Source organism: Urocampus carinirostris, chromosome 7 (assembly GCF_059441175.1).
Source record: "Urocampus carinirostris isolate Australia breed hairy pipefish chromosome 7, RoL_Ucar_1.0, whole genome shotgun sequence".
Taxonomy (NCBI): domain Eukaryota; kingdom Metazoa; phylum Chordata; class Actinopteri; order Syngnathiformes; family Syngnathidae; genus Urocampus; species Urocampus carinirostris.
In genome coordinates, this window is record NC_142355.1 from 18,131,521 (window position 1) to 18,144,872 (window position 13,352).

Consider the following 13,352-nt stretch of genomic DNA (forward strand, 5'->3'; position numbering starts at 1 on the left):
ACAAATAAATTGGACTTGACTTGATTATTTTAACATCCAGTTTGTCCATCAAGGGTTTTCTTTTAAGTACTTTAGAATGTTTTTCTTAATGCCATATTTTCTTTGTGATAGTAATTTACTTGCCATATACATTCATTGCAGTAATGTGTAATTCTGTTTGTGTCTACATTTCCCTTCAGATCAATAATTCTTATTAGAATTAATGAACAATACTGATAACTTAAAAGTAAAATAACAAATATGTTTTTAGGATTGTCCCTTTAAGATTTAACATCTGATATTTACATAAAGAAAAATTAGAGACTAAAAACTAACTTTTGTGTTAGACCTCTAATGCAAACAGTTGGTTAGCCGCAAAATCGAAATAAATTAAAAATTAAGCAATTTCCCCCCCAACACTTATTTTAAATTGTACGTTATCTATAAAAATGCACTTATTAAATACATTTCCATTATATTCCATCAACTTTTTATCATAACATTCAAATAAAAATGTGTTTTATACAGAAAAAACCTGGCCAATGGCGGAAATCCCATTAAATACAAACCTTTAAAATCCCTTCTTAAAAAGAAAAGAGAACACGCACCTTACGTAAGGTGGGATTTGTAGAGTCACCCGACCCCACTTGTTGTACGTATCAGAAACGAGCAGCCTTTGCAGGGTGTACGAGGAACAATCAGGACTTGTCGGTAAACAGTCTCTAACCACAGGTTGCCAAGTCAGGCCTAAATCCAGAGAGTACTCCAGCTCCACAGCTGTGAAGAGGATACAGAAAAAAACATATACTGTATACTAAGACTAACTTATTCTGACAGATTATTCTTATCTCTGTCTCTTGTTGCTTACAGTAACAGGAGTTGGTTACAGAGCAAGATGCTGAAAAGTCAAACTGGATGAAGGCATCTTGTCCTAAACTGATGTCGGTGGTAACCGCGTAGCGAGTGTTGGACTTTTCTATGAAAGCAAAAGCTGGTCCATCCGAGCCACAAACTGGCATTCTGGTTCCGCCTGGGTGGAGGAGCCATGAGCGTCCGTCAATGGAGGAGAAATCATCTTCTAGAGGTCCCCAGCCACTGGCACTACCACCGACCACCATCTGATATTGAAAGAAAGTCAAACGGTTTTGGCTGATTGATTGATTTAATGATATTTTTTCCCCCTTGAATTTATTAAAAACAAGGATACAATGAATTCACATTTCTCCAACAGAGTGAGGCATCTTACATGATTATAATTTCTGCTGAGAGTTGCTCATGCGCAATAGCATCTTTGTCTCGGGCGGTAACATACAATACAGTGATGAAGATACACCAACGCTTCAAAAGTTTGGTTAGCATTTCATGGTGGATATGGCCAGAATAGATCTTGGGCATCATGTCAGTACCTGGGTGATTCATGAACGTTTAAAGCTAAAGTACGTCAGAAAATACGATTCAAGTAACATTCAAACCAAGAAGGTTTTGATGACATGCATTGTACACTTTACGCATGTATATTTTCGCTATCGAGCATTCTGTCATACGGGGCCCGATAAATGTATTTGAAATTGATTACATGCAGCCTGAACAAGAGAAGACCCTTTTAAAACCTTTGAGACTTGTTATGCTCTTTTGTTACAGACTGAATGTTCTTCACAAAATGCAGACAAAACAGTTTTACTGGTGCTAATGTACTTGTACCTAATTGGTTTTAGGGAATTGAGGGATTTTTGAATATTTTTTGTACGAATCCATAGTATGTTCAATAGGAGACACATCTTTCATTATACCCATTCTACTTGTGTTTATTATCATTTGAAACATAATTGAAACAGCTCCCTGCTAAATTTAACAAATTAAATTCAAAATTATCAGATTAGTCGACCAATCATTTCGATAGTCGGTGACTGGTCAACTATTAAAATCGTCGTGACTATAGTTGCGGCCCTAGTGAACCGAGACATAACTTTTGTTACCCTTTCTTGCCCCACAGTACCTGGTCAATCACCCACGGACTGTAAAACTGTCCGTTCTCGGAAGGTTGCCACCAGCGCAGACGAGTGGAAGAAGTGCGAGCACGCAACGGGATCTCAAGGGCCACCAGGCGAGCCTGGTTACTGCTATTGCTGAAAAGAAATTCCTGGAGGAGACCCCATGTCAAACCTCCATTAAGGGAGTACTGCAGCAGGACTGGCTGGGAGCGAGGGTCTGGTGCTGCCTTGCCACAGCCAAGACGGAGGAAGAACTGAACAAACCTGGTGCAGAAATAATCATGATGAGTTTTTCCATCTTTAGCATGCAAATTTCAAAACCATCAACAAAATAGGGCGACTATAAAAAAACATCAAAATGTACCTGGCATTAGACAGGTCCAATTCACTAGTGACTAACATGCGCAGCCCATCCTCACTGAAGAACAGATGGTTGCCACTGGACATGATACCACATTTTCTGGAGGGTTTACCCCCACTCAGTTGTCTGAAAAGGTCTATGTCCACTGCTCCTCCTAAATGGCCAAAAAATTGTTTTGTAAATCTCTGAAATTAGCAAACCTCCCTAGATACTGTTCCGTGTTTTAACTGGTCTCGTCAGAGTCTCATAAACTTGTATCATTAGAATAATACAATAACAATTTTAAATATAAACTGTATTCATTTGAAGTTATTTGAAATAAGATTAGATTTTTCTCATTATATACATAATTTCAAACGCCATGGTGTGTATTTGTGCAATGTATCTCAGTCAGTCAGATGGAATATTGGTCATTTAACCACCCCCACTGTGATGACATTAGGTTGTTGTGGTGTTTTTCCTGCCCTGCCTGCACAGTGATTAGACGAAAGGGTAAACTGTGACATTGAAGAGCGTTAAGTTTTCCTAAAGTCGTACATTTTAAAATTCTCGGCGACCAGAGAAAAAGCTTTAGCGCAGCACCTAGTCGCATTTCCAGCGTTTTCATCAGAGCCGAAAAACATGGCCCTGCCATTGCAAGAAATTAGAAAAGTTCGCTCAAATCAGGAAAACACTTTTGTAGACACTGGTCAAAACTGTTGCTCAAAAGTTGGGGATTACAATAACTTCCTTTAAAACATCAAAGAAAAATGTCGTCCTGTCTTAGCAGCAATCACAAATGCAGCGGTAATGATATTTGATATTGTAATTTACCAAATCACCCATATGAGTATTACATTTAATTGAATTTAAAACTCATATTGGTGGTTTGGTGCGTTTAATCGCCAATATGACACATTAAAATAGCACAGCATCGGAATGCATTAGCTGGTTTTAGTCTAGACCAAGTGCATTAAACTTATGTCTCCTTAACTATGAATTGTGGTTTTGACTTGTTGGTTGGGTTTTTGCCTTTTATAACTAGTGTATTTACAATTCAAGAGTTTACAAGTGCACACATTCAACATTGATTTAGCTAATTGATTTTGCCCTAGAAAAGCGTCAGATCAATGCATTAAATTTAAAACGAACATAATGTTTTTCCAGGAGAACGTGCTCCCGGATCTCCCTCAACAATCCATTCCTCAGGGACTAGCAAAATTCTATGGGAAACATAGTAATTTTGCATTGTACCTTCAAAGTCTTCTTTGAGGAAGTCGGGGTTTGGGATATCAGGGACAGAACAATCACTTCCAGAGTAGCTGGGGTCACACAAACAATGTGTGCCCCCTACACATGCTCCATGCCCACTGCACATGTCCTGACACTGAGGGCCAATGTAGACGTTGTCTAGAGCCCATGTTGGAGGAGCAGATCCCGTAGAGAAGAATCCCTGATACCAACGGAATCTCACTGACCTATCGGGTATAAGTACAAATAGATAGCAAAGAAAAAAAAGAGACATTTTTGGTACCCTTTGATATAAATCTATCATGCATGCAGAAAAAAATGCCGTTCCACTAGAAGACAACATAAGATTTAACATGTTTTCTTCTTACATACTGATAAATTCATTCTGTTTTTAATAATGGACAAATGCAAATGATATTTCATCGGATGCCTGTTTGTTATCATGGCTGTGATTGTGCACTGTTGTTCATTGTTTTGACTATTACATCATTGTCATTACTGGCTAATCATGTTTTTTGATTTCCACACCCTTCATGGTGGGTGTGCTTTTGTAGGGGTTTGAATAAAAAGAAGGGCTTTGGGTGTGTACCTCTTGAACTGGTTGGAATTTCTTATGTGAGGGCTTCTTCCCCTGTCCTATCAAGTTCAAAATCCATTCATATCCTCTCTCTTTGTTTTGAGTGTCTACTGAAGTCTAAACCTATCCTATACTCACCAACGCTACCCTTCTGTTTGACTACCACTACCACTACCATTAAAAAAACCTACCCATTCGTTAAGAAAATCTATCTGTTTTTTTACATTTAAAAACAACAACAGAGTCTTGACTCAAGACTAGTACTTTAGTCTACGGCTGCTTTATCTTGACGCAAGACCAAGTCTTTGCGTGTGAATAAACTGCTCCAAAAATTGCATTAGACATCTGTGTTACAAACAAGCACATGTTGTCATTGTTTTTCTTAATATCCTGAGGACATACTGTGTGCGTGCCCGATATCCTCTAATGCTTTTTTGTGTCTATGATGTAGAGGAAAAGCAGCAAATACAGCTACAGTGTGTGCATTGCGAGTGCAGCTTGACTTTGGCGATATCTAGTGGACGCACTTAAAACTGAAAGTTAATCTTTGATACAATGCAGCTCATGTTTCTCTTGTGCTTCTCTGACCATTGTCTCATTGGCCCCATAAAATGATATGGCGGGTTACGTTTGGCCCACGGGGCTATGAGTTTGTCCCAACTTTTCAGATTCAAATTATCAGCTGAAAAAATTACTTTGTAAGAATATCATTTTTCATATTTTACTGCATGTTTCCCAGTGGACTTGCAGTGCAAGGATGCAGAGGTGCTCACCCACAGAGACGTAGCTTGCCAAAGTGTATGACCTCCCTCCTCCAGCCCTGCGTGGTGCCTGGGAAATACACACTAGCAGGGTGGAGCTCGGTAGAGCAAAGGGAAGACGGCTGCGGTCCACCGGCGCACAGCGGCACCAGCAGGTGCCATGTGGCCCCGAAGTCCCGCGAAAACTCGAGTCGCACCGGATGAATTGCGGAGCTCTCAGCCGTACAGCCGACATTTATCTACAGTGAAATCGAAACGCCGACTTAGATCCCCCAATCAGTAAGTCTGCAGATTGTTGAAGCATTCATCAAAACTGTTTGTGTACCTCAAACTGGATGATCGTGTTCTCATTTACGTCAATGTCCCTAGTGGTGATGGAGTGCTCCCCGAGCTCACTGGAGACAAACACCATTGCTGATTCATCCTCCTCTCTGAAACACAGACGCACAAATTAAATGTTAAGACAGTGTATTCCATAAATAGGTACTTCCTGGGAGGCCGTCAAGGTTTTATTGGTCCTGCCAGAGTCTCATAAACCTATGATGTTGTAAGAAATTATATATACATATGTATATATTGTATATTTAAACATAAATCAATGTAATGTTGATCAAGATAACTTTAAGATTTATCATGTTAGAAATGATCGTGAACACCGTGGTGTTTGTGCTACATAAACAGTATCTCTTGGTCACTCAGCCCCTTCATCTGTAATGACATTCGGTTGTTGCGGTATTTGTCCCACCCCACTTGCACAGTGATTAAGTGGCTGGGTAAAATGTGACATTGACGAGCGATTAATTTAAGTTAAACAATTTTCAACTCTAGGAGGCCCAGAAAAAAAATCCTTTCGCACAGAAAACCTTCCCAACGCCTCGTCGCATTTCCAACATAGCACTGCCATTGTATACTCTTAGAATAATTGGCTCAGGGCAGGAAAACGCTTTTGAGGACCTGGACCCTAACTGTAGCATATAAATTAGGGGTAACAACAATCTTTTTTAATCTCCAAAATAAATCAAACCTCTTAAGATGCTATTGCAGTTCAGTGAGTCCCGTTCATAGGAAGATTCTAGCTGGCCGCCAGGCTTTGATTGGTCCTGCCAGTGCCTCGTAAAAATGTATTACTAAATACAAACTGCATAGACCGTATTTTCCGCACTATAAGGCGCACTTAAAAGTCTTAATTTTTTTTAAAAGCTGACCATGCGCCTTATAATAGAGTGCGCCTTATATATGGCTCAATATTAAATCGCAAGGTCTCGCAACTTACGCAACAGCCGCCGACTCGATTTTCCCCCGAAAGTGGAGTAGTCCGCGGTGTATGCTGGGATTTATATACCGGCGTGTCATTGGCTAACCAATGTGTCAATCATCATTTGAATCGATCGCTATTGGCTAAAGTTATTCGGAGCCTCGGATAGGCTAGAGGGCCAAATCAAACCCTGCAATTGGCCGAAAAAGATGTGTCAATCATCCGTTAAATCGCTCGCTATTGGCTGAAGTTATTCGGAGCCTTAGATTGGCTAGTGGGCCAAAACAAACCCTGCAATTGGCCGAAAAAGATGACTGAATAGCAAGCTTGCTAAACTACGCCATAAAGAAACATGTTTCATTAGTCTGTATTTGTAAACATTTTACTCTCCTGGATTTACTACACTCACGGTTATAAGAAGACCATGATTGCGTATCATTATTGAACGTGAGCTATGTGGCTTTATACTTTCCCGGTATCTTGTTTTAGAACGATCTTGATGTTGCTGTGATGAGTTGAGTGAATTAAACTCAATTCCAAGTGTTTATTGTCATATGCACAGTAAAGTTGCGAGCGAAAAAGAAAATAGAAACTAAGGAATGGTTGACATTTCTTGAATCCCAAGACTTTCCGAACCTTCCGAATGATATTTGAAACGATGCATTTGAGTGACATCGTACGGACACCGCATCCGCACGTGTCTACGACACGTATTTGCTTCTTTGCAAGCTTTGGGAATGTTAAGGGGGTAATCAGTTTGACTGAATCATCTGACTGTTTTGTCGACGTTCCCATTGTAGCGCCTTATAATTCGGTGCGCCTTATCTATGGAAGATATAGGACCAAAAACTATTTTTTGGGGGGTGCGCCCTATAACCCGGTGCGCCCTATGGTGCGGAAAATACGGTAAATGAAAAGTTAATCGAAATAACTTTTATATTTTGTATATAAATGATTGCAAATGCCATGGTGCGTGTTTGTGCTATGTATTTCTGTCAGTCTGAAAGAAACTTGGTTATTTAGCCACTCTGCCCTATGATAACATGTTGTGGCCTGGTACACCCTGCGACCATATTCCTGGTGACTCCTGCCTTAACCCTTGATGACATTCTTTTGTTGTGGCGTTTACTCGTTGATATGATACCTTCAAAAAGTACAAGATCTGCTTTAGAAAAATAATAGTTATTTTCAGTCTAATTAGATGACAAGCAGATTTATATGCAATAAACTCCTGTCTCGTTTGCCATGATTTGGGGGTGTGACTTTGCCTTACATAACTTGTGCATACATCTATTTATTTTGCTCAAAAAGTGCACCAGATTGATGCGCTTGAATTTAAAATGTGCAGATTTATTTCCATGGCAACATGCCCCCGAACTCCCCCATACTGTCCACTCACCATGGTCTCACAAAATTCTATGGATTAGTCAAGGTTTAAAAAATACTTTTGCAAAACCTACCAACTTGGAATAAGAGATTGCATAGAAAATTGGAATATGAAAAACTGTGCAGGATTTGAAACGCTTTTCTTACAAGCCGGTCTTTTGGTAGGGGCAGTAGAGGCCAGGGTTGCCACCCGGGTAGAAGAGCCAGTTGGACTCATTTGGGCCTTCTTCAAAGCTGTCTATGACCATCAGTGGGTTATGCAAAGAGCTTCCATCGATGATGAGATCATCAATCACCCACACCTCCTCCTTTTTACCTGATAAAGAAAGGACGATTCATTAGGCTTGTCTGATACCACTGTGTTGTTATCTGTATTGATCTTAAGTACTCATCAATATTATTGGTAATTGTATTTTCGGGGTGCCCGGATATTAGATTGATATCAGGCTAGATGTCTGACAAATAAAAACAGTATTCCATTGGATCTCATCCCAAATTATCATCAATAATCATCATTTGATTTTGGCACATGTATACAGCAATACTTTTTTATGTAGCCGTTTACTTTTCATGGTGACGATACTTTGCGGATTCATAGCGTACATTGTGTTCTGCATTCTGATTGACTGAACAGTCTCCCCTCCCCTTTTCTGCCTGTGTCCACCTGTGCGTCAATAACGTTACAGTCTAAGTTGTACACGTAGATAAAATAGCTTGACCTGCATTGAGTATGCACAAATCTTTATGTGTACGCTACCTTGTTGATGGTGTAAAAAATATCAATTTTAGTAGGTGCAACTGTTTTAAGGATCATTCTGTTTTCAAAGAAGATTTCAATTTGTTTTTCTCACCGCTGTTGTAAGGCTGCCAGAGCCTAAAGCGCGTGGCATTGGTCTGAGCACTGGCAGGCAGTGGCAAGTGTAGGAAAATAGTATCTGTGGAAGCTGGGAAGTAAAATTCATCCAGTAGCAGCCAACTGATCCCTCCATTTACTGAGTACTGCAACAGCACAGAGTGGGAGCGCTCAGGTACACCTAGAAAAAAATAAAAACCACAACAAAACAGCATTACTAATTCACAGGAAGCAAACACGTGAAATAAATCACATACCTTTTGTGATAAACTTGAAAGAAAATTGAATGTAGAGGGTGTTTGTACAATCCAGATCTCTTGACACAATCATACGCAGACCATCCTGCGATGAAAAGAAAAATAATCATAAAGCAGAAGCTTTTCACTGGAAAAAATAACTTTGAAAAAACATACCCCTTTAAATATAAGGGCCGTTCCAGATTTAAGAGGCTCCCCACTTAAGGTTCCCCTCTCCGCGCCATAAACCTCTGGCCAGGTCTCCTGCTGCAGGTGATCATTGAAATCTTCCCTCAAAACAGACGGAAGGGGGGAAGAAGGCACACAGTGCGCACCCTCATAACCTTTGTCACATCTAAGGCAGAGTGAGATTTTCTCAACATGAATGTACAGATATGGACTAAAGGGAAGCGTTTTGACTTACACACAGTGTCCGTTGTCACACAGACCGTGACCAGAACACATCCAAGGGCAACCAGGAGCAAGCAACACATTATCCAAAGCCCAACCTTCAGCCCCAGGAGTAAAATGTGACTGAATCCACCGAAACCGAGTTCGTGGAGAGCTGAGACATGAAAAGCAAGAATTGAGATTTAACAAACCATCACGATTAGGTGTTGTGTACCGTAAATTCTGGAATGGAAAAGCGGCATGTGCAAATCTAGGGAAAAAAACATATTTTTTGTCCAGGCAACACCATATTTTAAGTCAATTAAATACATTCAAGAAATTTCAGCGGGAAAGGTCTACTACAGAAAAGTAACACATTGTGACGCAATTAAGACACTCATTTGCGGACTGTCTCTGCAACTGTCAATCTTAATCAATTAAATTGGCATAAACATGTACACAGTAGTACAACAAGAATATCCTAAAAACAAAACTCAATGTACTGTACTGACAGAAATTCAGTAGCCCGTAAAATTACAGCAGCCTATAGACATGCAGTGCCATGCGATCTTAAGCTCTGCCATCCCTTGTGGTGGAGAGAGGTTCAAGCATTTCCACTACTAAATAAAAAATCATTATACATACATGCTTGGAATCTTTCTAACAAGTGGTGTTGGATCATTAAACTAATTATAGGGGATATTTGGCTTTTGTTAGTCGGATAACTGTCAGCCACATAAATATTGTGTACCCTTCCTTGGGTGGTACCTAGTGTCGTATACTGTAATGACTTTTTATGTAGAAATAGCAATATTTGGTCTTTTCTCTATCACTTTGTCATGTGTGCAAGGGATGGTAGAGCTTAATTTTAGTCACATCATATTTTAAGCCACGATATTTAAAATGTAGAAAAAAGGTAGCAAGAATTAACAGTACGTAAGATCGCATACTTTGCAGCACTTGGCAGGTAAACAGTGATCCTCTTCCAGTGTTTGTATTGCGTTGATGTATAGACAGAACTTTGAGTGTAAGCAGCACAACCAATAGCTGGGGGGACACACTCCGGGGTGATGAGGGACCAGTGGCGACCACAGTCTGTTGAGTATTCCAGGCGCAAACCATGGGAAAAGGAAGTGGACTTGCTGCAGCCCATACTCAGCTCAAACTGAAGAAAAGAAGAACCTGACACCTCAAAGTCCCAGCTCTCCGCGTACCTTGGCTTTTCTGCAATGCAAGTACAGAGATTTTTTTTTATGAATGAATTTCAAAGCACATTATTTCCTTCCTGGGGTATGTTCGACTCTTTGTTGTTACGCTGTGCACGTGTAAAATAGAAGCCCTTTTAAAAGCATTATTTACAGAAAGTAAATGCGCTCACAGCTTGGCGCTCTCATAAAAAACAGGCAGGATGCTCAATCACATTTGCCCTCGTTTATAATGTGCCATGGTAAATGGCTGATTCAGTTTCAGTCTGTTGTGAGTTATGTTGTTATGAAGCCCATTTTGTCGCTGTTCTCTCTCAATGGTGCATAAATAGAAAATGTAATTGGAATGTCCTCTGAATGCATGGGTGTGCGGGTGCGTTTTGTTCACATCACTCACTATCAATGGCTTCTGAGTTGAAGGTCAGTGCTGTGTCCAGAGACAAACAGTCCACAGTCACTTCCCCACCCTGAACGCGGTACCAATTGTGCCTTAGAGGTGTGGTGCCATCAAACTTGTCGTGGAAACCGGTTCTGGAGCTATCATTCATGCCAATGAAAACATCATCCAAAGCCCATTGGGCTGAGTGCTTCCCTGAAAACACGACATAAAACGATAAGTCAAAGAAAAAAAACTATTTTGGGTGTGACTGCACATATTGCACCAACCTTGTTGGGGCTGCCACCATCGAAAAACTGTATATGGGGATTTGGCATGTGGTGGTAATTCAATAGTCACTACTTGAGGTTCTAGGAAGGAGCTGTAGTCGAGCTCTCGCAGGAAATGCCACTGAACGCCATTGTTGGTGGAAAATTGTACAAGGACACCTGATCCAAAAATATACATCAAAAAACATCAAAACAAAATAATCCTTAAGACCAACAACAAGATTTGCCAAATTCGTCAAGAGTTAAGCCAAATATAACCCAAATTGACTATCAAGGTTGTTTTGCACAAACATCCCCACAAAATTAGATCATATTGTATTATTTAATTTAAGACAACTGCAAACTACCTTCATTTGGGTTTGATGCAGAAAATGTTGACGCTCTTTTTTTACAATATCAGAAATTTGAATTAACAAAATGTGTTATGTTGTCTGAAGTGCCTGAAAATTGTATCATTTTATTTTGATAACCAAGGCTCACAGGTAGGAGTAAACTCACAACAACCGGATGAATTTTCTTCTATAAAACTGGGCAATTTTGGGTTGGACTCCCCATTGACGTTCATATATTACAACATTGAAAAAAATGTATTTACACACAAAAAAAAAAAAGACATTGGACTTTTTTCAACTACAGAAAACGACAGAGCCAGGTGTAATTTGTGTGGTAAACTGGTCTGCTACCCTGGCACACCACAAATTTACATAAACACATGAATAAAGCTTACCATGCAGCGAGCAATGAGCCGCAACTAAAAACATATACGTGTTACTTAGCCAAGAACTGGAATCGTAGCAGTGTACCTTCATTGCGAGATCGGGGCCTTGTGCACGTGGGTCCCAAACTTTTACTGCCAATCCGAATGTAGAATTGCACCAATCTGCACATGCACAGAAGACAATTTTAAATCAATTTCCAAGGTAATGAATTAATCAAAAAGACTAAAATTCCACCCACCGGGTGTTGGTTGTATCGAGCGGCACTGTACGAGCCTCCCTCCTTCCGGGGCTACTGAAATAGAATGCCTTCCCCTCGCTAATAATGCCACAACCACCACCTATTTGGCCTCCACTTAAACTCTGCCAAAGTGGGCTTAACTTGCCCTCAAATCCCTCAGTCAGCTCAGTAGGACCGACGACGGATGGGACGCAGCTATCCTGTTCCACTTTGGGAAAGAATTAGCAGAATTATAATCTCAAAACACAAACCTTCGAAGTTCAGTTTTATCAATGGCTTTACCCGTGTATCCCATATCACAGAAGCAGACTCCAGAAATGCAATCGCCGTGGCCACCACAATGATTTGGACATGGCTCAGAGATGTAAACTCCGTCCAACGCAAAAGCTGGCGCATCTCTGTAAATGCTGCTCTCTTGGAACCAACGAAACCGGGTTTTGCTGCAGGAATGACAAAACAGTCACTAAAGAGGCTGGGTGTTAGAGATTTGATGTATTGATGAATTTCTTTGTTAATAGTACATGAACAGTGTTGGGACCAACGCGTTACAAAGGAACATGTTTTTGAAACACAATCATCGCATTTTCCAGACTGTAAGGCTAACCTAAGTACCCCAAATTGGCCAGAATTTTTATAGTGCGCCATATAAACCTGCGCGCCTTATATGTGGATGAAATTGTAAATGCATACGGTATTAATTTATCCGCAAAACTACACGAAGACGTACGGTAAATACTGCACTTGTGCAATGATTGATCAAACGAAAAACATCGCTGACCAAAAATGCAAAATATTTTATGCAAAGGGAATCGATCACAGATAGCAGCGGTGAGAGGGCCTAACATGGCAATGTTAGAGAATGAAAAAAATCTAAAAAGTCCGATTCATCATCAGATACTCCAGAGAGTTGTTTCCCTCGTCATTGCGTTTTCGAGTTTATTTTTTATCTTTCAAGACAATCGTTTGTTTTTACCGTTCTCTAACAATTATCCTAGGCACTGTTAACATATTGTGATAGTGGGATAAGCTATAATGCCCTGTGATGTAACAACTGTATCACTGGTTGTCTAGTAGTTAGGTTCCAGCGCATTCACCATTGTAGCTAGTGTTCAATTCCTGTAAGATGCAAAGATCAGCTGCATTTAACGATTGACCAATCATTTCATTTATATGTGCCAGAAGTAAAGTTATAATGGAGTCTTGATGATGTAACAACATTTTTGCCTACAATGTGCCCATCCTTTCTGTTGCCATAGCTACCTGGCAGCAACATTTCGAGGAATGACCACAGTGACCCTGGTCCAATCTTCATAGTCCCCAGTGTTGTACACGGTGGGTTCTCGAAGCTCCCGTCCACTGCCTTCACAGTTCCCAGCTCCAGGAGATCCGGGATAACAGCCCTCCTTGACTAGGAGCCAAGTGCGACCTGCATCATGGGAGTACTGCAGCAGGACCGGGGCCGAAGCACTGAATTCTGATTCACAACCTATATTTAACTAGTACAA

At 40.4% G+C, this 13,352-nt stretch overlaps 1 protein-coding gene across 1 annotated transcript in view; it reads right to left on the reverse strand.

The window, feature by feature from the left end:
• Window positions 1-13,352, reverse strand: part of reln (reelin) — a 179,772-nt gene that overhangs the window by 23,420 nt on the left and 143,000 nt on the right. The window contains exons 28-46 of the mRNA XM_088339951.1: window positions 13,108-13,343; window positions 12,130-12,287; window positions 11,848-12,055; window positions 11,694-11,770; window positions 10,891-11,049; window positions 10,622-10,816; window positions 9,970-10,243; window positions 9,054-9,194; window positions 8,807-8,984; window positions 8,651-8,735; window positions 8,392-8,574; window positions 7,688-7,856; window positions 5,225-5,330; window positions 4,912-5,138; window positions 3,565-3,788; window positions 2,335-2,485; window positions 1,976-2,234; window positions 848-1,097; window positions 588-756 (exon numbers count right to left, since the gene is read on the reverse strand). Of these exons, the coding sequence (XP_088196077.1) occupies window positions 588-756; window positions 848-1,097; window positions 1,976-2,234; window positions 2,335-2,485; window positions 3,565-3,788; window positions 4,912-5,138; window positions 5,225-5,330; window positions 7,688-7,856; window positions 8,392-8,574; window positions 8,651-8,735; window positions 8,807-8,984; window positions 9,054-9,194; window positions 9,970-10,243; window positions 10,622-10,816; window positions 10,891-11,049; window positions 11,694-11,770; window positions 11,848-12,055; window positions 12,130-12,287; window positions 13,108-13,343 (3,449 nt within the window). The remainder of the gene's footprint in view (window positions 1-587; window positions 757-847; window positions 1,098-1,975; window positions 2,235-2,334; window positions 2,486-3,564; window positions 3,789-4,911; window positions 5,139-5,224; window positions 5,331-7,687; window positions 7,857-8,391; window positions 8,575-8,650; window positions 8,736-8,806; window positions 8,985-9,053; window positions 9,195-9,969; window positions 10,244-10,621; window positions 10,817-10,890; window positions 11,050-11,693; window positions 11,771-11,847; window positions 12,056-12,129; window positions 12,288-13,107; window positions 13,344-13,352) is intronic.